Raw genomic sequence first — 27750 nt, forward strand, 5'->3', positions numbered from 1 at the left:
CCTGCAGCCCATGGTGCAGCCCGTGGTGAGGCAGCTGTGCCCCTGCAGCCCATGGAGGTTCATGGTGGAGCAGAGATCCACCTGCAGCCTGTGCAGGAGCCCATGGTGGAGCAGGTGGATGCTCAAAGGAGGCTGTGTCAGATTAGGCAACTCAAATCTCCTCTCTTCTAGTCCTAAAAATGGGAAAACAGCTGAAGAGCCAGGTTTTCCTATGAACTTTCACTCTGTGGCTGTATCCCATCTGTTCTCTCACAGGGTGGTAAGTGAAAGTGTTACCAAAACTTCCTGTGTCTTGTATGGATGCTTTGGGAACGTGGCCAGAAGCAAACAGCTTTTTGTCCCTAGTTCACTGTCATGCAGGCCCGTGAATGAGCACACAAGAGCCATATTCCTCAGCAGCCCACATGTGTTAACTGGTACAGCTCAGTGTTTTTCTGGGATTCAGTTTATAGGGGGATCAGCTTGCTTTTGGTGCTCCACAGCACTGTTATCCATGCAGGAAAGCACAACATTGTAAGGAAGGTTTATGTCTTGTGAGACTTGATACCCAAGTGAAAAATGCAGGAAAGCGCCTAAAGAAGTGGGGAGGGCAAGATGTCTTTATCCCAAATCCAGGTCAGAAATACCTGGGAGCACCCAAAGCACATTGCTGCTGTCACCATCCTGAAACTCCAGCTTTAACACCTTGCCTGTATTTACTATCACATTCCAAGTTATGGAGCTCATATGAACTGTTATTAGCTTTCATTCACTCCCTCCAGGCCCCTCTCCCTCCCACCTTATCCAGTCTCTTGCTGGAGACAGTGGGAGACAGTCTCTTGCTCTAGTTATTCTCAGTTTAGTTGCTTATAATTTGATCAAGTTCCCCACTAAATCTGCCTCTCCCACCCCTTTAAGCTTGCATTCCTTCTCTGGGAACATGAGTTTAGCGTGGCCAGTTTTTTTCAGTCTTAGTTGAGTTTTCTAACTCTGAAAGCTGCAAGAGAACTTGCTCTGGTGTCAGTGCCCTGCCAGGATTTCTCCACAGGCTGGCAGTGAAGTGTGAGTGTGCTAGGGAAGGGCAGTGTGCAGGAAAAATGCTTTCTCTGTTACGTTTATTTGGCTTTATTCTGTATTACTTAGAGAAGCACATGGTCACTGACATGTGAACTGCTTACAGCAGGCAGACCAACGTGGCTTTACATGGGTATTCCCCGGGGCCGGGTGACGTACTGCCACCACAGCGGGGGCAGGTGCCCTTCCTTCCGAGCTGGAGGCAAAGCTTCAGTTTTTGGACCATCCGCTGGGGTTTCTTCCTCCAACTGCTTAATCTGTAAGAAAAGAGAAAATTGCTTTAGCACATTAACACACATTCCTGTAACGTGCCCAGGCAGTGAGCAAAACCAGCTCCCCATTTCTGCAGGGAAGAACCAGAGGTAAAGCCTCTGGCTGACAGAGAGGGTTCAGGTTTCCTGACATTCACTTCCACTCAGTAATCACTGCAGGCTCATATTACCTAATTAAGAAGGAATTTCTAGGAGAAAGAAGTGATTTACAACAGAAATTTTACTTAGAAGGTCATTATTTCCATGTAACTCATGGCTACCATTGCTACACTAAACAGGCTGAATTACCCTGATGCTTTGGAAGCTGCCAGATAATTACAAGCGCAGAACAACTTCCCCAGCAGTCCATAGGACACCTGTGTTCCTGCATGCCACCAACAGCCCCTCACATGTTTTCAGCATGTTTCTTGAAGCAGCACAAGTGCTGGCTGCCCCTGTGTTAATTCTAGAGTGCCACACTCCATAAAATCCAACTGTTTCTCTACAACTGAATCAAAGAACTGTTCTAAGAACATCAACTTTTCCCAACTGGCCAGAAATTAGTCTCGATTCCCAATCGATGGATCGCTGTGGCAAGTCACATTCCAATGTGCAAAGAGAAAGTGTCAGAGCTCCATAGCAGCAGAAGAGGAATTCTCTGGTCATTAATCTCCTCTCATCCCACTTTGGAGTTTGGTTGGTTGGTTTTGGGGTTTTTGTTTGTTTTGTTTTGTTTTCGTTTTCCACAAAACTGCTACAATAGCCCTCAGTAACTGAAACACAGCTGCAGGTTCAGCTTTAACTTTGAATTTCCCTCACAGCCATTCAGAAGCTCTGAGATCTCTCTGTAGGTATTTTAGGTCAAGTCAGTGTTTCACACTGACGGGTTCCAGTACAGCAGAGCCTGAGACTGCAGCAGGCATTCAATAATTTTTCCAAGAACACATACACAAAATACTTGTGTGCTAAAGAGACTTTACTTTGCATAGAGCAAGCACTGACCTCTTTTTCCCAGCTCTCCCGCTGTAGCTTCTTCCATTGCTCTCGTTTGGCAAAGTAATCAGGATACATTGCCTTCTCAGAAGGATGCCAGAAATCCAAGCACCATTCAGGAATCTGTTAAAGAAAAATATAATTTTATATATATATATATTATTTTTGTATATGAAATCATATCTAGTACACACATACAGAAAAAGGAAATGCAATCACTGAAGCCAGTATTACTTCCTGGGTTTTTATCCATTGTGAAGTACTACATAAAAACACCATTTAAGAGCTGCCTGACTACTACAAGTCCCAAGGCACATGGCAGAGGTCAGGACTTACAGGAAGACATCACAGCATCCCAAAACAAATCCCAGGTCATCTCAGTTTACTCTGAAGTTCTCAAAATAATTCCTTCTGGTGGAAGAGAATATCACATTTCTTCCCTTACTTCTCCTAAAGGCAACAGCTTAGAGAGATCCTTCTCTCCAACTACTGATTTATTTTACTTGACAAAGACAGAAGATTACAGTTTATTTCTGCCTGTCGACAACTTCTAGGAAACGAGCAGTTTTTTATTAGGTCTTTAAAATCTTGATAATGGTCTGACCACGAAGGTATTCACACAACGAGAAAAAAAAAGCAAAATTCAAAATTCTGCAGCAGGATATCACTAAATGTTTACATTTTAAAGACGAGAACATTGATTAAGAGAAACCAACCCCAAAATGCCACCAAAGACCAAGTTCTTAAAAAAAAAAAAATTTAGAAGTTGCTCCAGTATCATCATTTATTCAGTGATATTTAGACTTTCAGTTTCCTGCTGTAATTCTCATCACTGAGTAAACCTTTGAGTGAACAGAAATAGCAGAGCTGCTATTGTAAAAAAATATCCACATACACCAAACTACAATTAAAACCAACCATCAAAGAGCCCAAGATCTAAAAATTACATTTTGTAGCAGCACCCACGATGGACAGTCACCGATATATCAGATACAACCATCCTTGTGATGCCATTTTGTTAACAGACAACTTTAGCACAGCAAACAGGGCAAAGAAAAGAGAGCATAATCCAGTTTTTATTTCTGTATGAAGACTAATCTTGACCGTTTACGGCTCAATGGGCCTTTTTCTAACCAGATTCTCTCTCACTATTACCTCTACTACTGCTAAGGCCCTTGACCTTGGCATAAGCTTAAGTCTTTCTCTTCCCTTTTCAATCAGACATTCTTTCTACTGCCTCTTATAAATCTACATCCTATTTTTCCTTTCATGTGGCTTCTTATGCATAAAGATCTGATCAGATCCAGTCTTGTGCCAGCACTTTTTTCCAATTCAGGTTAGTATTAACTTCTTGTAAAGCATTAAAAAGCTGATGCCAAGAGAGCAAAAGCTCTGTGTTTTTCTATGAAACTTGTGTCTTTGCTCCTAAACAGAACAATCGAGATGGTCAAAGCCTGTAGAAGTGCTTTAAAACTAAATATAAGGTTTCTATTTTCAGGCACAGCTCCTGTCACACAGTTGCGCACAAACACTGCAGCATATCAGGGGAAATTATTAACTTGTACCGTTACTGAAAACGCTGGAAGAATGATGGGACCGAGCGAAGGGAAGTCCCCCCCACAGCCAAGGTGACACCTGAGCAGACCAGAGAGAAACCAAGGCAGTTCTCAGATGGCAGCACAGCCTCCTCCGTGTTGTTCCCTCCCACAGCTCAGCTCCAGCCCTTTCCCTGTGCCCGCCTGACCCACCGCGGGGCAGATTCCACCGGGCAAAACGGTAGATTACTATCCCAGAAAAAACCCCCAAACCAGCACACAACCAGCTGTGTTCGGACAGATCAGCAAACTCCACCTTCAAGGATCAGAAAAGCAGGGCAGCCCCTCCCACACAAGCAGCTGAGCCAAGCTGCAGCCCTATAGCTGCTCACATTATATTCGCTAAGAGAAGAGCAAAGCGAGTACAACAATTCACACATTCCAGGCCACCTTACCTTGTAGCACTCGTATCTCTCGTAGGACGTGCCCCCGGGAGAATCGGGGAAGATGTAGGGCTGGGGGTGCTGGTTGGCCCAGAACTCCTCCTCGCCCGCCCTCAGCAGCTGGGTGGCTTTCACCATGTCCTTCACATCCTTGTTCTTATCGAAGCGCTCCCTCAGGAGGCAGGCGAAGTAGCGGTACTTGTCCCTGCGGACAGAGGTCACGCACAGTGAGGAGGAAAACACACCCCCCCCCTAGCCCAGGCCCAGCCAAGCGCGGAGCTGAGCGGCCCCGCTCGGCGGGCGGGCGGATGGACCTCCCTCCCCGCGACCCTCGCCCTCACCGGTAGATGCACCAGGACTCGAGGTGCCGCAGGGATTTCTTGTACAGCCGCAACACCTTCTGCTGGTGCGTCAGGTACGCGGCCATGGCGCCCCTCAGCACCGCCTTCCCCTCCGCGCGGGGGCTGCCGGGAGGGCGGTGCGGCCCCGCCCGCGCTGCTGCCGGAGCCGCCCGCAGCCGCCATGAACCGCGCCAAGTTCATCGGTGAGGGGGCGGCGGGACGGGCGGGGGGTCCCTGTTCACGTGTCCCCAGCTCAGAACCCCCCCCGCTCCTCACCGGGTGCCGGGCTGAGGCGGCCGCCGCCGCCCCGCTCCGTAAGGGGCTGCGCGTAGCGGGAGGGTGCTCAGGATGCGTAGTGCCAGGGCTTGTCCCAGCCCCGCATCCAGGGTTTGTCCCCTCCCGCCCCAGCCCCTCATCCAGGGCTTGTCCTGGTCCTTCATCCAGGGCTTCTCCCAGCCCCTCATCCAGGGTTCGTCACCTCCCGTCCCAGCCCTTCATCCAGGGCTTGTCACCTCCTGCTGTCCCTCTGGGCGTCCCGGGCCGGGATGCGGCGGCCTTGGAGCCCCTCGGAAGCGTTTGGGAAGGTTTGTGCTGTGTCTGGGCACTGGGGCTGCTGTTCCTCTGTTACCCCCGAATTTGGGGGGGTTCGGCCGCCCCTCGTCGCCTGTCCCGCTTTGGCGCATTAGTCGTGGTTGTTTCGGATTGTATGGAACTGGCTTGGATGAAAATGTTAACGTTCTTAGGAAATTCGACAGGAAACATGTACGTAACTTGGTTGGTTCATACTGAAGTTCTATATGTGGCTGAGCAGCCTAATATTTCCTTGGAAAATTTCCCTTCCCGCTAGAATCCCGGCTGGGAATGTGGGCTCTGGCAGCTGCAGGGGTGGCTGTTCCTGGAGCCGGTGCTTTAGTCCTTGGCTGCGAGGCTGCAACACAGAGGAAGCCGTGGGAGCTGAGTAAGGAGGGCTGGGCTGGGGCAGCTCCAGCAGTACCTGCATTGCAGGTGTCCTGTCGGTATCCTATCAGTGCTGCCCCGGGATGGCAGCAGGAGGGAGAACAGGCAGCTGTTAAGAGGCATTCTGCAGCTCCTGCTCCCGCCCATGTGAAGATCGTATGGGAGATGCTGCATTTTCCCTTCCTTCTTACTGCTTGTTTGCATAAATTTGTATTTTCAGATTTATTTGCAATGAGCAGTATACATGTGTTTGCTTTGGTGATTATGTGCCTAATACACCCGTAGAAGTCTGGAGTTGCACAGAGGCCAAAATATAATTTTTCTGTCACTTCTTGTAAGGAGTAAGTTCTCAAATTATGCAAGTAAACTTCAGCTTTATGCGGCCTGTCAATGTGCTGGTCAGGGACCATCGAGATAGTTTCTGTTGTCTTCTCTAGTTGACTAATGCTCAGAGTAAAATGTAGAGCCACTAAAACTTCTAATTTCTATCTTGGTTTTTCCATAGATATTGGTATTAACCTCACAGATCCTATGTTCAGAGGAATCTACAGAGGAACACAAAAACATCAAGGTCCATGTTTTCTTTGTATCTGCTGAAAGACAGGAATCCTCTTGCTAAAATAGAAACCTCTTATGTGTCAGAATGTGAGATTAGAGTTTCTTTTTTCTCCTCAAGAACTGGATGGTTATTTACTAAGGCTTGAAGAAGAAAGTGTGACAAAACAGGTTAGATGTCCTAAGCAAAATACATTCTCTTCATTGCTGTTAAGCTGTCATGCAGGTAACTCTACTTCAGGAGCAAAATGGACAATTGCTGATCTACTTATGTTAGGATTGCATGGAAAAACTGATGTGGGAATTATGAACAATAGCCTATCAAAGTATTGCATTGCCGAATCGTAGTTATTAATCATAATGTGGGGGTTTTCTGCTCTCATGGCCTTTAGATATAGATGTAAAAACTGAGAGTCTCCTAAAGTATGTGGAAAAATTTCTGTTGACTTCTTGGATTTAAATTGGATCTCCAGTTACTGTGTTTTGTTAATAGTCTTCTAAAGATTAATCTAGTATGTTTTAAAGATTTAATGATAGGAATTCTGACTGCATGAAAGTTGAAAAATAGTTAAATTATGTTGTAAAACCTTAAGTTCAACTTACGTAATTTTTATGAATTTTTGCAGATGACCTTCTGGATGTGATAGAGAGAGCAGTCAAAGTTGGCATTAAAAAGGTAATTTCTTATAATAAAATTGCATTAATATTTTAAACTGTTTTCTAATATTTGGTTTTTTGGTGCTCTCCTACTAAAACAAATGTTTCTGGGATTTGCAATGGAAAATGCAGTAACTTCCTTCAGTGGCACAAAACAAAAGTGTTCTTTGCAGAGTGTTGTCTTTGCATGGATCATTAGATGACTATTTAAGTTCAATGGTATTGAGGTGATGTGTATGTAGAATTTATTTTGTACAGTTTCAACAGAAAGGTGTTCAATTCTGAGCTACTGCAATTGGTTTTCCATGTTAGTTGTATTATGGGCAACCATTCCTTTCTTCTGGTATCATGTGACTCTTAGAGAGTAAGTTGCATGAGGAGTGGCTGAAGGAGCCGGGGGTGTTTAGCCTGGAGAAAAGGAGCCCTGGGGGGAACCTTATCACAACTCCCTGAAAGGACGTTGTAAACAGCCTCTTCTCTCAGGCAACCGGTGACAGGACAAGATGAAATGGCCTCAGGCTGTGCCAGGGGAAGTTCAGGTTGGACATCAGGAAGAATTTTTTCACGGAAAGGTTTGTTAAACATTGTAATGGGGAAGTAGTGGAGTCACCATGCCTGGAGGTATTCAAGAAAGGACTGGATGTGGCACTTAGTGCTGTGGTTTAGTTGACAAGGTGGTGGTCGGATAAAGGTTGGACTCGATGATCTTGGAGGTCTTTTCCAACCTTGATTATTCTGTGATTCTTAATCAACAGTTACTGCTGCAGATCAAAACTCACAAACTCTTCTGATTGAGATCCTTCAGATATTTCTGTTTGTAAATGAAATTGGTAACTGCAGAAGAGCTGGCAGTGCCCATAAACTCTTACAGCTGAGACATGTGAATGTCTGCTGGTAAATACTGGCTTACATGTATTAAGGCAGCACCATTATGTGAGAGGGTTTGTAACTCTTAACTTGAAATTGGTCTTTTCAGTTACTCTTTTGGTTACAATACTCCAGCCTGCCCCTCCCTCTCTCTCTAAACTAATTGTTGACAAAAATATGAATTAACATAGAATACAATGCATACTGTCACAAACTGTACTACTGCACTAATAAGGCTGCTAGATTAGAAATAAAGAAATAAACGCTTCTCTAGAAGAGGAACAAGCCTCTTGGGAGTTTGTTGAAAAAGTCTAATCTGAAAAGAGCGGGAAATGAACTGGGAGACAAAAAAAGAAAACTCCAGTGATGGAGAAGTTACCCCACTGCAGCAAATACAGAATCCAGGTCACTTTTGTATGTGCTGTGTAAGTGCTATTTAATCTTCATACCACTCTCTGAAAATAAATGGCAGTTTTCCTATTTTGTGATCAAAAATAGATTAGCTGCATAACTTTTTCAAGATGCACAGTAGATTCAGAAGTGGAATTCAGGAGTTCCCTGTCCTTAGCTGTTTTCAGGCCTCCTACTGCTCTGTACAGTGTCAGAAGCCTGTTCCATCACAGATTGTTCCTACTTGCCTAGAAGCTTGATGTGTTTATTGTAAAATACTTTTATTTTTCCATATAGCTGCTGATTTATGGTAAATTTTTGGTGAAGTTTTGCCCTGTGTTGTATCTAACCGATTCATTTTCAGCTTAACATTTCTCTGGTGACACTGTTGGGATGTGTCCGTCAGTCATGGAGCATCCTGCAGGAATGTCTGACCTGGTGCTCACTGAGTCTGGTGTACAGCATGTGTAGGGATAAGAGTTGTCCGAAAGCAACGTAGTCAGAATTTATTAGGACCTAGGGTGAGATATTCTGTAAGTGGTAGTTCAAAAAAGCACTGTGAGCAACAATTCTGGTGTGATAACTTTGAGCTTAAGGTAAAAATAAAAGATCAGAGCCGGAAATTCTTGAAATTGTAATCCCAACTCTGATACAGACTTGTTTTTTGGTTTAATTACTTACTTACTCATGTCTTGTTCTGAGTGTTTGGGAGTCTTTATTTTCCCCACCTGTAAGACAGAATGTTTCTGAGTATCATTTCTTGAACGCAAGTATAGCTTTTTGAGTCTAATGAAGGTAGTATTGCTGCAGATATAAGTATTTTGTTTGTTTAATGGTTTAAATTCTCAGCATAGAAGATACTTGAGTTAGAAAAAAAATCAGATTTTTATTCCAAGTGTATTTACTAGCTCCTGAGGGCCATTGAGGTTTGTAGCTGATTTACGAAATCTTGTTATATATATTAGTAATTGTCTTCTGATGTTCTCTGTCAAGATTCTTCATGTATCTGAGTGTTTTCTTAACATTCTGTTGATGTTCAAAGAATATACACACTGACAGTACTTTTCTTCTTTCAAGTTTTTGATTACAGGTGGAAGTCTAGAAGATAGTAAAGATGCATTGCAGCTGGCACAGACAAATGGTATTTTCACATTAAACTTGTATTGTCAGTCAAAAATATAACCTTCTCTTCTCTCAGAATTAAGAGTTCTCTCAGAATTAAGAGGATCTGTCCCAGAGGTGTTTACAGAATCTCAGATTAAAAGGAGAAATTAAATTTCAGATGGGATGAATGCATTGTATATGAGTTTCTGTGTGTTGCTCTGTAGATCCCCGATATTGGAAGGAATAATTCTTTTCTGCAATTTCTATTTCTAGATAAAATAAAATTATAAGAAATTCCTGGAATAAAAAAATTGATATAAGTCTCTATTCTAGAAATAAGCTAGAATGCTTATATGGTGTGAAATACTTGGGTTTTGTTGTCTTTTTGTTTGTCATGATCAGCTTGATCAAGAGAGGTATCTTTCTTTTTATAGTTCTCCTTTCTTGCTGTGGAAGGGAATATGTTTCTTCTTTTTCTTCAGGCAAATTTCATTCCACTTATGACTTAAATATGTGTTTGAACTAATGCACATGTTAAAGTACTGTTTACTAACAGAAACATAAAATAATTTTGGTTTGAATGAACCTCAGATGGTAATCTGGTCCAACCCAGTCTCCCTCTCCACTTCCATCAAAGCAGGACTGGCTTTAATATTAGGGCAAGTTGCTCAGGGTCTTACCTGGTTTTAACTTTCTCTCATGGTTTTCTATTATCCATAAAGGCACTTAGCAGAAATGTTAGTTTTGGCAAGGTAGTCTAGATTAGATACTTGGGAAATCAGGCAGATGTGACTTGGGAAATTCTGTAACAGTTTATGTAGGGGCACATGAGGGAAACTGCACACTCTCTGCAGATCTTAGAGCTTGGATAACCAGATGCACGTTGAATGAGATGTGTTTCTAAATGATCTCCAGAGGTCTCTTCCAGCCTCAACAATTGTATGATTTATTGGGGGCTGCTCCACCACAGCAGTCCAGCTTTAAATTGCGGTTCTGAAGTACACTAAGCAATGTATACTAAAAAGACACACACATCCCCCCACTGGAGACACTGTCTGACATTTTCAAAGCAGAAAATATCTGTCTCATAAAATTATTATCAAGATAAAGATGTTCAAAGGGAGTTTTCTGTTAAAATTGTGAGCATTAAAACACCCCTCCAGATGCAGATATATACTTTAGATAAATTTTCTTTTTTTTTTTCTTAAAACCTCCTAATATTCTCTTGCCTTAGACATGTTTTACAGTACAGTTGGCTGTCATCCTACCCGCTGTGGAGAATTTGAGCAGAGTAGCCCCGAACAGTATTTATCTGAATTAAAAAATCTGATTGAAAAGAATAAGACAAAGGTAGTAGCAGTTGGAGAATGTGGCTTAGGTAAGTGTTCTCTTAGTATTTCAATATTTGTTTTTCTAGACATATACTAAAAAAATCCTAAAATACTAAATGGGTATTTTGTTCTTTCTCTTCATAGATTTCGATAGGTTAGAATTTTGCCCAAAGGACATCCAACTCAAGTAAGAAACTTTTGATGATTATGAATTGACTTGTAGCAATTTACAGGAGTGTTTTCTATCTTGTGTTCTACCATATAACATTGTGTCAGGTACAGACCCTACAATTTGCAGGTTTGGGCCCAGAGTTTTTCTGGCAGAAATGGAATTTTAAAGAAATATGCCTACATTCCAGTTGTGCTATGCCCTAGATTTTGCTACCTGCCTGGTCTTGACTTAGCATGTCTTTTTCTGTAAAACTGAGCAGAAATTGTGAATTTCTGGTGTGGCAGATGTCCATTCTCAAAGAGACTTGTGGGAAAAAATAACAAAAGTAGCATGTGAAAGAATCAGGTTGTTGAATGAAGGCATGGGGAAGGAAACAGAACTGTCAAAAAAGATAAGTCAGCAGTGGGGAAAAATGAGCTTTTAGTAAGGGAGGTGTTAGCTGGGAGCAGATAAGTGAGAGATGATCATAAAGGTAATCTCAGGAGGTGGAGAGATCTGTGCATTGAAGTAACACATGTGGCTTAGATACTTAATGGAAAGAAAAGGCCCCTAAAATCAGCCTGCATTCTGGTATGCAGAACTTCTGTCTACATTCTTGTATCTGGAACTTCTGTCTAGACAGGGAACTCCTTGAAAGATACAGGTGATAAATTCAGATAATCACCTGTAATTATTATTGTTGTAATTATTGTAATTATTGTAAATTCAAATAATCAATAAGTGATTAATGAATTGCACTTGCACATTACTGTTCTGAGTAAATGAGTCACTGGGGGGCAGTGGCTGGTTGTGTTTTCTTTTAATTGCTACATGTTAGCAGGAGGTGGAGTTAATTTCTTCATAGTGCTACAGTGAAATACTCAGCAAAGAGAACAGGACTTTTTTCCTGGTAGAATTCAGCATACACGAAGTTCAGCAAGCACACCTTGGAGCATAACCTGTTTCTTTTCTCTGATGAACACTGATGGAGTATCAGATTTTAAGATGCTTACTGCCTTGATGTTATTGGGAGAAAAAAGTATCAATAGACTGCAGCTGAAGACCAGTAGTGACTTCTAATTGGGTGCACTGAAACTGAGCTTTGAGGAAAGAGGTGACAGGCTTGATAAGTGAACTAAACAAAAGAGGGTGAAATGCGAAACGCAAGGAGGCACTTCACTGGATTTCAGCTGCTCCGGAGTTCAGGTGTAGCAGTCCCAGGGATAGCTGGCAAGCAGCTGCAGAGATCCCCCACAGAAGACCAATATGGTAGTTTCCCAGGGGGTAATATCGGAGCATGACTTCTGTTTTGATACTTAATCATTATTTTTCTAATTAGTTATGCTGCATTTTCTTTTGGATAATTTTCACCTGTAAAAAATGAACATTATTTTCAATCCTTTTTCTTGGATTTAAAAGCTAGTAAAGGTGATAATCTAATAAAGATGAAAATCCTTTGTAGCATTCCTAAGAACTTTTTATTCTCAGAATTCTTCTCTATTCTCAAAACTTTTCCAGAAGCAACATAGAATCAGCATATGTTCAGTGACAGTCTTATTTGCCCAAGAGAAAAGGTTGTTCCTTAAGCACTGGAACTGGTCAGGTTTAGTTTCCTACTGAATAATTTTGTTATCATTCCGTTCACTTTATCTGGTTTCTTCATGCTTTTCTAGGGTTTGTGTTTTTTAAATTTTTTTTTTTTTTTTTTTTCTTCAATAACTTCATCTCCCCTTTCTCTTTGATAGGCCAAGGAGCAACATGTGTTGGGCTTCAATGTTGCTAGGAATGGAAGAAGCTTGAGTTGTCTTTTCATTTGTAGGGACACTAAACTTTGTACTTTCAAGGCCACTACCCTTCTCAAAATTAGATTGAAATTGGCCAGTTAGGTTACTTAGGGTGCTTATTTGCAGCTCAGTTTCTAAAACCTCATTCCCATATGAAACAAGTATTCTGGTAAAAAAAAACAACCAACACACCAGAAATCAGGCAATTGTAGCTATTTAACCACAAGAGCAATCATGAGTTGCAATTAATTTATATTTAGTCAAACAGGCTAAACTAAGCACGGTGTCTAGACAAAGATTGAAAGTAGGTGTAATTCTCATTTTCATGCCAGTTTTCAGCTGATTTCTGTTTCACCTGTTTTATCTCAAAGATTTGCACTGATTAACAAGGAAGGTAACTTTGATCTGAGAAATATCAACCTATAATATACAAAAAATAGTGAAAATGGCATGAAATGAAATGACCAGTTGCACATTTTTTTTGTTTGTTTGGGGTTTCTTTAGGAAAATGGTAAATCAAACTAATGGTTTGCTGCCACTTTCTCCTGATTGATATGTGGCTCATACACAGCATTATGTGGTCACTGAAGTTTGCCTTTGAAATGTGGCTGATAACTGAAAATGGGAATTCCCCAGTGCCCTGAACTGTTTTTAGCAGCAACACCTGAAGAAGTCCAGTATGTGCACAGAGCCCCAGCCTGCTGGGACGGGCAGTTTTGTTCTCCTGCCTCGTCCAAATAACATCCTCTTTCCGATTACATGTGGACACTGAGTCACCTGGGCACTGTTGGCCTTGTGCCAGGCCTAAGTTCCTCTACTGTGTTTCCTGAGCACTGGTGATTTGCATGCCTGGTGGCAGCAGAGATGTTCAGTGGTAATGCTCACAGAGCAGAACTAGCTGCAAATGACAAGCACAGGTTAGTTCAGTGCTAATTAGTTTCCTTTGGAAACTGCATTGGGGAACTTGGCTACCTGGTTACCTTCCCCCTGCCCACGTTTTAGTGTGTATTGGTAGGACGGGGCCTTGCTGTTCCCACTCCTTCAAAGGCAACTCTAAGAGTAGAAGGTAGGAGAGGGATAAAAAGGAGTGAAAAGGAAAGGATGCAGGCACACAAAGGAGAGGACAGAAAACAGGTGAAGATAATAGGTAGAATGGGGCAGAAGTGTGATGTCTAATATTGGTATTTGTTCCACCCAAGAGAGGAAAGACTGCCCTCCCTGGACTGTCGCTTCCAGGTCAGCAGCTCTGGTGCAGCTTTGGCCATTTGAGGCTTTAGAAATAGTTATCCCTCACTGCTTTTATAAGTCCTTCTTGAAATAGTGGTCTCCTGTCATCCACAGTCTCCCATTCCTGACATTTCAAAACTTTGTGGAAAAAACAGTCAGTTTCTGTTTCACTAAAAATAAATAAATAAACCCGAACTCCAGCTCCCACATTACACAAGAGCACATGCTCAGCATATACATACATTGTGCCTCCTGCAGTACTGATGCTCTTGGCCACTCACCTGTCTTCCAGCACACACCACTGCTACAGCAGTATACCATGGGAAAGAGTTTCTTTTAAGTCCTTGGCAGGTAGGAGCTTTTGAATGGCAAATCCATTAATTCTGTGTTTAGTTCTGGAGGACAGAAGCTGGAAAAAACTTTTACTGACTTTATTTGCTCTTACACAGAGTTTCTGTTTAAAGGTGATTTTTGTTTTACAGGTATTTTGAGAAACAGTTTGACTTGTCAGAACAGATGCAACTGCCCATGTTTCTCCACTGCAGAAATTCACATTCTGAATTTTTAGGTGGGTTTTGTTTGAGAATTTCATATTCAGAGCAGATTCTGAATATGAAAATGTTTCACCTTTGTCTGTTATAAAGCTGTCTTACATTTTTATTTATTTCATAGAGATAATGAGAAGAAACCGAGATAGATTTGTAGGAGGGGTGGTAAGTATGGACTTCAATGTAGCATTCATTTTACAACGTGTGTGAATATTGTTGCCTAGTATGCAATTTCTTGTTTGTCATGGAATCTGTGTGGGCTTCTTGTTACATGAATTAAGTTATTATTAATCAGTAAGTTTTCCAGTCCCTTCTAGTATTTTTATTTCCATTGCTTATTCAACAGAATTTCTTGCAAGGTAAGAAGATAGGCTGAGAAAAGCTCTGCAGCTGACATGAGCAGTTTTTCTTGGCCTGTCAGAAGGACAGTTTAAGCACCTGATAATTGACATTGGCCTTTTCCCAATTCGTCAGTGTCTGTAACTGCAATGCATTCAGACCACAGATAATTTAGATGCATGTTCCCAGTGAAGGCCATAACCTCAAACATTTGCTTCTGACGTTAGATATCACTTTTAAGTTAGATCCAGATGTAACTTTTGATTACTTTATGTCTTTAGATATTCAGATCATGTTTTTTTAATTCAAAACAAGAATTTTAATTCAATAACAGGAAAAGCTTTGGGTGAAATGGTTAAGGAAGTCCAGCAATGCTCTTTCAGGTTTCCATTACGGCTGAGTTTTCCAAAAGTAATAAATGCTTGAATTATTCTATCCTAATATCAGACCACACCTCCTACAAGAATATCTCAGTCACCAGGTTTGCCCTTTTTTACCACAAAACTCTTGCCCATGCTCAGTACTTTGCATGTTCCATTCTTACATAATGCTGTAAAGTCTCTCCTTCCTTCCTTCCTTTCTTTTTTCTGCACAGCCTGTAACCAGGGGAGAAATGAGCAGGAATCCTCTGCAACTGTCTGTCCCCCTCAGAGCACGGGGAAGCAGAGCAAACAGGCTCTTTACTCAGGCTGAGAAGCTGCAGTTCCCAGATGCATTAAACTGTGACCCTCCACTTGCCTCTCCAGGCCCTGGAATGACCAAACAGACTGTCTCTCTAGTTCCAGTGGACTAAATCTGTGGAGAACAAACTCTTATGCTCTTATGGTGTCCCTGACAGTGCCCTGTAGGGAATAGTGAGGAAAGAGTGTGAAAATTAATCATGCACAGGATTATTTTCTGAATATGATCTCCCAGCTATCAGCTACAGGAAGTTCCTGGGCCAAAAGAGTATCTCTGGATAGGCCTTTTCTGCTCATATTTATCACTAATAAAGCATGTGACCACTTTCAGTACAGTATTCAGATGACTTCAGCCTGAACTTTGCCCAAATTCAGAATCAATTGAGCCATGTCCCGTCTTTATCTTTGTACTAATGTGTAGTGCATACTGTTAAAAGTATTTGATGCATATAAAAACTAATACATACTTTTAAATTATTGGAGTTTTAATAAAAGCACATTTATATTTGTATGTATCTGTGCATCTGTATTTATATATGTTCTAGGTACATTCTTTTGATGGCACAAAGGAACAAGCAGCAGCTCTAATAGATTTGGATCTTTATATTGGAATAAATGGCTGGTAAGTACTTTATAAGAAATACAACTGTTCAAAAATAGCAGCTGTAGTGAACTCATTGCTTTCTTTTAAACAATGAGGTCAAGCTTTCAAAGCTCACTAGACTCTTAATCATCTGACAGATTTAGAATTACTCTCATTAGCCTGTTAGCCATAAAAAGTTCTTACCTTGCAGCTCAGTGAGCTAATCTAGTGTTAGGTCCAGTCTACTGTCCCTGAGGTCAGTCCTTGTTTGTAAATAAATAAGGTTGTTGAATGTGGAAGGAGTCCTGAGGAGCCTTTAAAAAATAGCCTGATTTTAAGCTGCCATGTCAAACTCAGGAGAAATGCAAATGTAACCTGAGCACTGCATCTCCTGGTTATGCAGCCAGAATTCTCAGCAGTCACCTGGCCCAGTGCCAGCCAGCACCACTTTGTGAGGTGCAGGGGCTGTCACCAGGCCAGGAAGGGATTCAGCAGCTTACTGGGGTGAGATGGCTTCTCCCAGTAACTCAAAACCTGCTGTTTTCTGCAAGTTTGAATTTACAGGCAGCATTGTTAAGAAACAAAGCAAACCTTACTCATTAACAAAATTATTTCTGAAGCTGCCTTTGCTCCAAAACATTTCAACAGGCAAAGTAATTCCTTTTATACATGTTTTATATTTTCTTTAACCTAACTCTTTATTTTCTAGTTCGCTGAAAACAGAAGCCAACTTGGAAACACTGAAATCGATTCCTAGTGAGCGATTAATGATAGAGACTGGTAAGATTTTGTATCTTGTTCAGTTTGTGACTTCATCACTATTGGGCAATGAAATATGCTGGTATAGCAACAATAAAGGAGAATTGAGACCTAAGGAGGCTGTTTCTCTACTTCGGAAAGCAGTTTACAGGCTCCAGAAATACTCCTTTTCAGCCTTCTGCTGGAAGGAATAAGCTGCTGTGTCAGTTCCTGACATTGCAGAGGAAGATGAAAAGGACAAATTGACAAACCCAGATTTTTAAATGTACCAGAATCCTGCTTGAATATCTTTTAAAATGTAGCTTGCTGGAGATGTGCCAAGCACAGGGAAATGGCTATGAGCTTGCCACTGGCAGCAGTAACAGCATTTGGAAACAACTGCTCTTTAAATGGAATAGGTGGAAGAATGGTTGAATTCCCCTTTCAGCCCCCTGAGCTGTCATTTTAATGGACTGACTGGGGATGCCATGTTTTCTTTTTTCATGTTTATTTCAGTTATCAATACTGGCTGTTACAGAATTTATTTTAATTTCCTGAATCTGAGAAAGGAAAACCACAAACTGCCTAAATCCTTAAGTTGATTTGCACATGAAGTACAGACCTGTTATACAGGAAGTTTCTGTGGAATGCAGGCAGTGTATCTGGCTATCTCTATCATTTCAGGGGAAATTAGAGTTAGTGTTATGTACTGTGTACTATTGCTGATTTTTTCAAATGTAAAATCCTGAAGGCAATGGTATAAAATGCAAGGACTGTAAAGATGTTAAATTGTCCAAATCTCTTAATTTCATTTTGAATTGGAAGTCATACTAGAAGAAGATTGCAAGAACTTTGTCTGTAGAAATAGTTGATTAAACTATCTCATGCTATTCTCAAACAATTGCATACTCCTTTTTTTTCATATGAAACTAGATGCGCCTTGGTGTGGAGTGAAAAATACTCACGCTGGATCAAATACATTAAAACTACATTTCCAACAAAAAAGAAATGGGAAAAAGGGCACTGCTTGAAGGACAGAAATGAACCCTGCCACATAATGTAAGTGTACTACTATACTATTATTTAAAGTACCTCAAATCTCACATGAAAAAAAAATAGAAAAGAATCAGTTTACTAGGAATGTAGTAAATAGAAATTCATTCCTAATGTACTGAAACTTGTGCAAGGTTTCACTTTATAGGCTGTGGAAAAAATTACAAAGACCTAATTTTCTCACTTCAGCAATTCTGGACGTAAAAAACTCTCTGAAAGTGAAACCAGTACTGTTTTTATCCTTTCACTTGATACAGTGGAGAAGAGGTTAAACCCTGTAAAATAACCTGACTTGAATATTCATTTCATTCAGTTGTTGTTCAGGTAATTTTTAAAACTGATCCAGCCCTGAGGATCAGGGAACAGTCCCCCAGAGGCACCAGCATACTAAGGATCAGCAAGGTCTCTAAAGTTTGAGAACTGAAGGGAATTCTGCTTTTGGAGAGATGTGAAGAAACTTAGAAAACCACTGATGATGCTAAAAGCATAGTTTAAGCTTACATAGTGACAGCTCCAGTGTTCAGATACATTTTGTCCAATTAGGTCAATTGTAACACTCTTTGAAATTGGTTTTATCCACCTTTTACATGTGAAGAGCACATGTTAGCATGGAAGGGCTATTTTAAGACTTTCTAGGGTCAGTCTATGATTCTGGAGTGGGGAAAGAGATTAACTGAAAACAGTTTTCTGATCACAAGCAGAGGGCCTCTACTGTTACTATTTCAGCAAGCCTGTGTGTTAACAACACCCCCACATCTTTGTCTGCTGCCTTTGTTGTAGCTTACAGGATTATTTCAGAAACCCTAGAACTGGAAATGCGCAGAATCTATCCTAGATTGGTACAAAAATGCTTTTGCTTTCCTTTATAAAACAAATTCTTGTTTGTTTGAACCTTACTTCAAAATTACCATCCCTTTAACATTTATTACAAGCCGTACTAATTGTAAATTAGTAACTTGAGAATCTCTTAAACCTTAAGAAAAATGAAGAATGATAACAGAATTGATATCTTGTGACTTCTGAAGTAGCAAAATCTGGTGTGAGAGAAAGTTACTCATGCCACAAAGTGTATTTAATGTTTAGGGTATATATACTATAATACAGCTCAACTGGCAGGAGGAATTTTCCACTTGTCTTTTACTGGTGCTGGACACCTTTCAATTTTGATGGTGATATTTCTGCTTCATATATACATATATATATATATATATATATTTATAACTGCACTACTTCCCTCGGAAGATATTTTTTAAAAAATTTTAGCCACAAGAACCTTTTTTCTCCTTCAGCAGTTTCACATACACAGTGTTACAGTAACACATGCCATTCTACTGCATCCAAGTGAGAAGAGATATGTAAACCCTACCAGGAGTCTTCCAGGGTGAAATTCTTTGGTATTTGTTACTTATTTCTGTGTAGGCCTGATCTCACCCCATCTCATTTGTAACAGCCCCTTAAATCAAGAAGCTATTTTGCTAATTCTGCATCTTCATTTCAGCAATTATTAAGAGCAACTTTTTCTCCTCTCTCTTCCTTACTAAACAGAAGTTTAGCTATTGCGTCACTTTAGAGGCAAGATCCAAAAAGCACCAAACCCTACCGAGCTTCAAATTCTTACTCTTCACTGTGAAGTTCCGTTCTACTGCTAGAAAAATTAAGTATGACACATCTTAGGAAGTGTAGAGAATATTCCTTTTTTTAAGAAAGATTGATACACAATCAAGAAAATAAGTGCAGAGAAGAGCTTGTGGCTTGGTTAACAGTATCCATCCCCTTTCTTTTGCCTCCTTTTCCTGGCTTGTATCAAGACCATGCTCATTTAGTGTTTATGGCAAATACCTGACCGCATTAATCACAATTAAGCTAGAGAACAGGGAAGTAGGAGCAAGTTACTTTGGCAGCTGTGTTGAGATAAGGATGTATCTGGAATTTAATCTTTGCCATAGACCAGTCTATTTATAGTGCAGCTTTAGCCTTGAAAGGCTAATGAGTTTTAGTCTGAAAAATGAAGACCATTGATAAAGACACCCACAAAATGACACTTTCTTCGAAACAGAAAGCTGTTTAATTACCTCCAAACAAGAGTCAAAAGAGCAAAGATGAATCTGTACCAGTGAGCAACCAGTGTTCAGTGTAAAGGAAATGGCAGTTAGTGACTTAAAAGTGAAGCTATTTGCATATCTGAGCACCCTGCCCTACTGCTCTCAGCATAGGTTTTTATTCCAGGTTAATCTTGGTGACTTGTACACACACATGCAGCAGTCTGAAGTACATTTAGTACTGGGTTTCAGTCTTCTAATATCAATCTTTCTTTTTTAGACAAATACTGGAAATAATGGCGGCAGTAAGAGAAGATGACCCGCTTGAGTTGGCCAACACTCTATATAACAACACTATTAAAGTCTTCTTTCCAAATATATAAAGTTGTTTTTCTTACATTTATTCAGCATAACTTCAGTAAATATATTGCAAAAACTTAAAAATCATCATACCTGCAAATCCTAATCAATGGAAGCCAATATGTAGTGGGTTTTGGTTTTTTTTATGGTACAAGATTAAAGCTGCTTTTGAAAAGGTGGTCTGCATCTGTGCAGTTTCTCAGCCCTGTTCCCCTTTCGTCAAGATTCAGGATCAAGTTCAAGGCCAGGCCAAGCCTGCAATTCCTGTTAACATCTGGATGCATCACAGGATGAGCACCAGGCTGCTGCGTTGGTGCATTGAGCACTTCAAGCTACTGCTGCAGTTCAGAGGGGTCGAACACATCATGCCATGTGCTTTGCTGCTTCCCCAGAAAGCTGAGGCAGTGTTGCCTTTTGTTCCATATACGCAAATGCTGTAACATTAAGTCTAACAACCTAAATTTTTAATTATTTTATTTTTTAAAAACACAGCTCACTAGTTTTTTTGCGATAAAGCTCTGCTAATACTGAATTTATAAGTAAAGCTGCTTTGGCTCAGGGTTTTCATTTCCTATTTGACCCGCTGAACAGTCTGTTTTCACCAGTATTTTTCATTTGCATCCAGAAGACATTGATCAGGGATTACTGGTATACAGTCTTTGGCACAGCATTATCACTACATCAATTAAAGAGTGTTTCCCAACCATCTTAAAAATGTGAAAACATTTTATTCCATGTACAATAATGTACATAACTTTAAGGTGGTCATGAAAGAGACCAGCAAAAATTAGAGGTATATTTACAGTAGCACACACCACAGTAAACAACCACCATTCACAGACTCGACATTGAGATACTGCTGTTGTGCTTAAGTACAATAACTACAAAGTGATACTTTTATTCTGTTGAAGTCAATCTTAAACAAATACCTCACGGCTTAGTAAAGGACATCTTAATCACCAAGAGAGTTAGAGTCAACATTAAGAGTCTCATTCAAGTGCTGTGCCACACAGTCCGCCGTCTTCCTCATCACTGTCAGAACTCTCATTATCTTCATTATTCATTTCAGCATCAGCAGCTTCTTCTGCAACCCGTACAGGATTTTCATTTGGTGCTACAAACCCGTTGTTGTTAGAGATATTGGCATTTTCTTTGTCCTCAATATACACTTTCTGATGGCACATCGGGCACGTGTCCTGAATGTACAGCCACTTCCGAAGACAAAGTGCATGAAAGTAATGGTTGCACGGGGTAATGCGTGCGGAGGTGTGAACTCGTGGTAGCAGATTGCACAGACATCATCTATTTCATGTAACCGGCTTCCCTTCACCTCTGGAAGTGAGTTTATTTTCTTAACAGCAGTCCGGCGATTTATAAAAGTCTTCCAGCCGTTCTTGGCTTGCAAGGTAGATGTTGAAAATACGCATGTAGACACATCATGCAAGCGCGAATCTTGCTTCCTGATTCAAAAACCATTGTGTAAGCTCCATTCCCAAACATGATTACTCCAATATAAACTCAATATATTGCCAGTTGAGCGAACATAGTAGACATAATCATCAAGTTTTTCCCATAGCACATTGATAGTAGCCATCAATCATAAACAATATATAAACAGTGATAGAAACTATTACTTTTAGGCAAAGCTCTACACAGAACGCTGTGACTGCAAAAAGCCAAGTATTTAGTGCATAGTGGTGCCAGAGGATGTAACTGAGCAGAACTGGAAGGATGAAAAGGCAAGCGGAGACAAACAGTACAGGAAAGTGTCTGCGAAACGATGACACGTGGGAGGCACTGAGAGACATCAGCACGGGGTCTGTCATTCCATGGATAAAATGCAGGACTGCAGTCAGCAAAAGGCACATGTTTCGACTCAGGCGAACTAATCGTTCTTCTGGTTTCAGTCCACTTAAACCAGTCTGCAGAGCCAAAATGAAAAACAAGACGGGTGCTACAAACCCAAGCCTTTTGTCATCCTCATCTGTCGATCCAATGAAGGCCAGGATACCAAGTCCCAAGTAATGAGCTATTGAGGAAATGACAGCACTCATGCCCAACACAGTTAAAGTAGAGTCACACCCACTTATGATCAAGCTGCAAATCAGTTCCCAACAGTTATCCCACGATATCAAGAAGAATTTTTCTTCTGTGTTATTTTCAGCCATCTTTACAACATATGTTAATACGACAGCTTGTGCTGTAAGTCTTGTTAGCCAGAAGACACGCAGTACAGCTGGGAACCGAATCCTTTTCCATGTATCTTCCATCAATAGCTGTAATCCATAAATGCGATACATGTGCCTCACCAGCAGATAAACATATCGTACCGAGTAATAGAACCATTTAATTTTGGTAACTAAAATGGCTGTGGTATTTAGTGTCAGAACTAGGCCTGAAATAAAAACTAGTACTTGCCGGACATTTAAAGGTAATTCAACAATCAAGCCAATTACAGGAATCAGTATATCCAGGATGATGAGTTGAGAGTATATGGACTGCATGTTTAGCAATGTAACATATCCAATCCCAAAGGTTAGCTGAAGGATGGAAAGTGCCATCCATAGTGAAGGTCCTTTATGTGGGAAGATCTGAATTCCGAACGCGGCGGTGTAGTAGGCACTGTAGGAGTTTATGTGCAAAGAAGCATAGTAATTCACCAACACTGAGGTGGCAGCCAGCAGAAACGCCGAGGCAATCATATAGAACTTGAAAAGTGCTCGCTGTTGTAAGACCAGAACAACACTGGATACAAAGACACCTAAAATCAGATTGAAATAATTTAGTTCTCAGCAGAAATTCGACAGTAGATTTTAACCTATTAGTTTTGGAGCTACATTTATTTTATGTATCACCCCCCCATTAGTCACTTGTAACTTTCCATTACCAATGGTGCCCTTTTCAGAGCACTGCATTTAATCTGTGCACTATAGCTGTGATGCAAAGCCACTGAAAGCTCTAAGCCAGAATTACTATGAAGTTCACCTGCAGTTTCAGACTAGAGCAGTGACACCTCCCAGCCTTTCAGCCTCAGTCTTGAAATCTAAGGGTAGACAAGTTCTAAAAACAGAAAAAACCCAACCATATATGGCACTGCCTTTATATGCCGAGTTCATAATAAATGAGTGAAATTAAGTAAGTCCCCTAATTCACTTGAGCAAAGCACTCAACTACAGCTGTCCAAGCTGGAGTATTGAAGATAAGTAACCAAAACAGTTTAGTTAAACCCTTTAATGGGAAAATACTGAAAAGCTGCTGTAGTTTGCAGGGAGAAGGCCACCTTCTTCCATTTCCCTTCAGTTCGCTTTCATTTCTGGCAAGGCATCCTGAAACAAAAGTTGCATGGGGAAGACTTTCTGCAGTGTAGAGCTTTTGTACACAGAATCCAGAACTGCACCAATTGCCTCTTTGCCAATGCAAACTTGTCTGTCTTGTTAGAAGTCAGATTTAGACCTTGAAATTCCTGTTTGCTAACCCCTCCCTCATACTGACCATGAACACATCTTGACCATGACTCCACCTTCCTATGAGAAATTCTATCAGAGCAACTACAGTACCTTGGGATTACATGTCCCTGCAGTAAACTTCTCTAGAGTAGCTTATGAATTTCATCCCTGTGTACTACATAGGTAAGGGTTCTGCCTTAAAAGGAGTTAAACAGCACTTATCACTAGAGTCACTCCCTTAAACATTTTCTTCTTCAGGAAACACTCTGCCTTTCTTTTGGACTTCTTGGTCAGCTTCCACTCTATGCAACTACCTTCTCATCCAAACCAGTTTGGTGAGACTGCAATCTCTACAATTTATATTTGATTGTAAATTGCTTTCAATCTCTATACTAAAACTAATGAAATCACAAATAATCCTCTTTGTGCTGCAGGACAGCATCAGTCTTTGCTGACGACTGTATTTTAGATTGTTCTAAATCCACCCTAATCAAGTGTTTAAAAAATATTTTAAGCCATAGGATCTTGATCATGGAAATAAAAACTTTGCTAAGAAGCAGCATTTGATTTCACCAGTATAAAGAAAAACAGTAACAAAGATACACCAAAACACCCAAACAACAAAAAAACCCCCACAGCCTGGAGGCCTGAGAAGAAAGGAGGGGTCAACATGAATCAACAGCAAAAGGCAGACTACAAATAAAGTCATTAATACAGCTTAACAGTATTCCTTGCCAGCAGCACTGGCTGATACAAACACATTCTCCTTAACTAATCATTAACCTGGTAACCTTGTGAAGTGGTCTGAGGAAAAGCCTCTATCATTTTGCAGAAAATGTATCGTAGCTCAGTTCTTCCAGGGAAACTTGAGTATTAGTTACATGCAGAACTTTTTACAAAATAAGCTTGGCAGTTTCATTGCCTTATCATACTTAACCACCACAGACACCTTTGGGAAAGCCAACACTGCTAAGTTTGTAGCCTTTGTCTTTCCTCAGAAGTCACAGAAAAAGCTCACATGCCTGTACAGGTATTATTTATGTAATTCTGATCATCTGAGCCACGGAGATGCATTTTGCATGAGCAGGCTGACTCTGAAACACGCCTTAACAAACCTATTTTTGTGCGTTGCAGTGGCAGTAACATGCCTGTATTTAGATACTCAGGTCATCTTAAAACACTGACAATTTCACATGCAAGTCCCTAAAAACAGTACTACAGTGAGTCAATAGAGAAGCTCGACTTACTGGTTCCTCTGAAGAGGGACTAAAAAAGGTAAGCATTTTCTCTGTTAACACTTGTGGGGAAAAGTCAAGACCCCCCAAAAGGACCTCAAAAGACCGTAGACGTAACTCAAATCTCAGAGAGGGAGGTGGGTACTCCTCTCGCCCATCTCCATTTATGGCACGTAGTCCATCTTGACACCAGACTTCCCCCTGCCTTGCGACGTGTTCACCAAGCAGTAAATCTTTTCCCATTTTCCCTCTGCTAGGAACATGCTGCAGTGCCTCCTTTGATAAGGTTGTCTCATGTTTCTGTATATACTGCTGCTCATCCTCCCTGGCTCCCACTCTGTCATTCCATCCCCAACATCCCAGGATGGCCTCTAACACAGCACTGAATCAAACCACACCTTATTTACTTTTAAAATAATGTCTTGTGTTGCAATGAATCTCTCCCTCTCATTTTTTCCCTTTAACTCTTGCAATTTGGCAGTATCTTTATGGTAGCCCCACTACCCACGATTCAACTTGTGGTCACTTGCAGGGTGCAATTACCTTTACACTTCAGCATTTCAATCGTGGAAATGCCAGATTATTCTTCCCTAGCTTCAGACATTCTATTTGCTCCACATCTTTCTACAGACTACAGTATTTATAGTACCCTCCCAAAACTCAAGTGTCCTCACTGAGGAGGGACTGCTGTCTGAGGTAACAGTCACTCCTGGGGTGGTGGTTCTGCTGGAATCAAGATACTTAAACCCATGCAAAGATAGGAAAAATAAAAACTGTGTTGGGGACAAAGCAATGGTTAATCAAAAGACTAAAGAAAAAATACACTCCAGTTGTAGAACTCAGCTCTGTGCTGTGTGTAACTCTATGTACTTGTGTAGAAAATAAGTGATGGAAGAATCAGACCAAGGAATCCTGCAGCACCCACGCAGATCTCTATTAGCATTCCTAAAGAACTGTACTCCCAGAATATTTCAGAACTGTACAACATCACCCACAAAAGCCATCAATTCTCCAGAGCTCCAATCTTAGTATCTGCAGAACAAATTGGCATTTATCCTGTGCTAAACAGTATGTGGTACAGGAAAAAATTGGATCAGTCTTTCAACACCTGCAAATGGTAACTAAAAGGACAACTTCTCCACTGTTTAAACACAGAATGATCCAAAATAACTATTTCAGCTTCTTAACAGCAGCAAAAACCCAACCCTGCAACCCTTAAATTCAGATGAGGAAAAAATAGATACAAAAGCACTCCATTGTCTGAACCACATGGCAGGTCTTAACATCATCTTCAAGTGGTTACATTTTAATTTTTCTTCAATTTTGGAAAGCCAAGAACCACAGACCACTTGTCTAAATGTACAAGATAAGTTTCCTGGCATAAAGCACTTCCGAAGCTTTTTTGCAGAGGGCAAAAATTACCCACTGCTCCCCCCAACCCCCTCCCTAAAAGTGATCATAAAAATGCAATCCTCAAAAGTGCCTTAATCTGTTAATCCCAGTATCACACACTTCAGAGAGATCATCGAATAACACATCCACCACTCTCATTTACGTGGGTGGGATTAATTTCAGTGCACTTCCTACAGGGTTTGGATCACACCATGAAGGACTCCTAAAATTAAGTTGGTGAGGCACTGCAATGCCATTTTTTTAAAAAGGAATTATCAGTGGGAAGCTCTCTTAGCAATTCCATAAGTGTGGAACAAAGGATCAAGGAAATAGGAAGCAGGAGGAAGAACCTCTTCTCCCCATCCCAGAGCTGTCCCTCAGGCAAAGGAGGCAAGTCAGGGCCTCTTCATGTGAGCAGCGACTTCCCCCGCCACCCTTTACCAAAGCAGAAGCTTTGGTATAATAAACATAAAAACACAAAATGAACCACTTGCTTTGTTTTGTTCTCCCTTCGCTCTCCTCTCACTTGCTGTCTTGCTATAGGTTATCCTTTACTTTTTCCCTTCCGCTTCTCGCTGTCACCACCACACTTCTCACCGAGCACCTTTCCTTTAAGCCTCGCTTTGCTTCCTGCCCCAACAGCCGTACCACCTATTTCCTTCCTGTTTTTCTTCCACTATAAACGTCAAATAAAATATAAAATCAACCTGTCTTAGGCCTGCAAAAACAAACCAAATCAAATCTGCTGTGTTTTGTGTCATCCTTTCCTCCCCGCCTCAGGACCGCCAGCTCCAAGATGTGACACGAAGTGCAGTGTCACCCGCACAGCAGTTCACAGAATGGGGCTCCCATCAAGTCGAGGCTACGTAAGAACCCCAGATAACAAGCAATACTGAAAACAACCATCACCTAGTTATTATACCCGTGATTTTCATCCTTCATCCCGGGGAAGAAAAAAAAGCTTAAAAATAACCATTGGCAAGTTTCAAGAGTCTTCTCTTTCCTTTGGGAACCAAATTCCCGGCATTTCTGAACTGCTGTTGCTAAAACAGTGATTCAACACCATATTTCAGGAAGGCATCACGCTATCCAAAGTGTTTTAAAAAAACCCAAAACCACAAGAAAACCCTATACCCACTAAGTCACATGTTTTCCGCCGTGGAAGCCCTCGGAGAAAGGAGGGAGGGGGGGGTGTCACAGCCCCGAGCCCCCGCCGTGTCCCTGCACCGTCCCGGGGGCAGGAGGAGCTGGAGGGAGCCGACGGACGGGGTGGGGAAGCGGGCACGGAGCGGGCGAGGTGATGATCCAGCCCGGGCGGCCGAGCAGGGACTCGGGGGCGGCACGAAGGGGTCAGGGAAGAGGAGAGACAGGCCGGGAGAGTCGGGAGCAGGCGGCCGTGGCCGTGCCGGGGGTGAGCGGGGCCGAGGGGTCGGTCCGTGCCTCGGGAGGGGAGAAAGGGCAGGTGTCTCACCCAGCAGCCGCAGCAGCGCGCCCAGCAGCGCGGCGTTCACGGAGCCGCCCGGCAGCGGGGCCGAGTTGAAGATGGCGTCGATGAGGAACAGGCTCGGCACCCGCAGCGCGACCTCCAGCCCGGCCCGCAGCCGCGGGCCCAGCCGCAGCCGGGGCAGCCGCGGAGGGCCCGGCGCCGCCATGCCCTGCGCGGGGGGGGGGGCAGGCGGAGCCGCCTCTCCCGCCGCT

General features: G+C 41.7%; 3 protein-coding genes across 3 annotated transcripts; 1 reads left to right on the plus strand and 2 right to left on the minus strand.

Moving 5' to 3' along the window:
* Positions 1–1178: 1178 nt before the first annotated feature.
* Positions 1179–4702, minus strand: NDUFB9 (NADH:ubiquinone oxidoreductase subunit B9). The gene is made up of 4 exons (XM_032708500.1): positions 4617–4702; positions 4288–4480; positions 2307–2420; positions 1179–1310 (listed from the first exon to the last, which is right to left on the minus strand). The coding sequence occupies exons 1-4, from the start codon at positions 4700–4702 to the stop codon at positions 1179–1181; spliced, it is 525 nt and encodes a 174-aa protein (XP_032564391.1).
* Positions 4703–4746: 44 nt separating this feature from the next.
* TATDN1 (TatD DNase domain containing 1) lies at positions 4747–20154 on the plus strand. The gene is given in 13 exon segments (XM_032705179.1): positions 4747–4819; positions 6079–6144; positions 6755–6804; positions 9120–9183; positions 10381–10524; positions 10622–10664; positions 14122–14207; positions 14312–14352; positions 15752–15828; positions 16499–16569; positions 17461–17496; positions 17499–17586; positions 19900–20154. Coding segments are annotated over 13 exon segments (891 nt in total). The 5' UTR covers positions 4747–4797; the 3' UTR covers positions 20003–20154.
* Positions 19627–27750, minus strand: RNF139 (ring finger protein 139). The gene is given in 7 exon segments (XM_032705063.1): positions 19627–20994; positions 20996–21249; positions 21252–21393; positions 21396–21492; positions 21494–21561; positions 21563–22740; positions 27524–27750. Coding segments are annotated over 7 exon segments (1983 nt in total). The 5' UTR covers positions 27705–27750; the 3' UTR covers positions 19627–20931.

This window comes from Chiroxiphia lanceolata, chromosome 1 (assembly GCF_009829145.1).
Source record: "Chiroxiphia lanceolata isolate bChiLan1 chromosome 1, bChiLan1.pri, whole genome shotgun sequence".
In the NCBI taxonomy this organism is placed as follows: domain Eukaryota; kingdom Metazoa; phylum Chordata; class Aves; order Passeriformes; family Pipridae; genus Chiroxiphia; species Chiroxiphia lanceolata.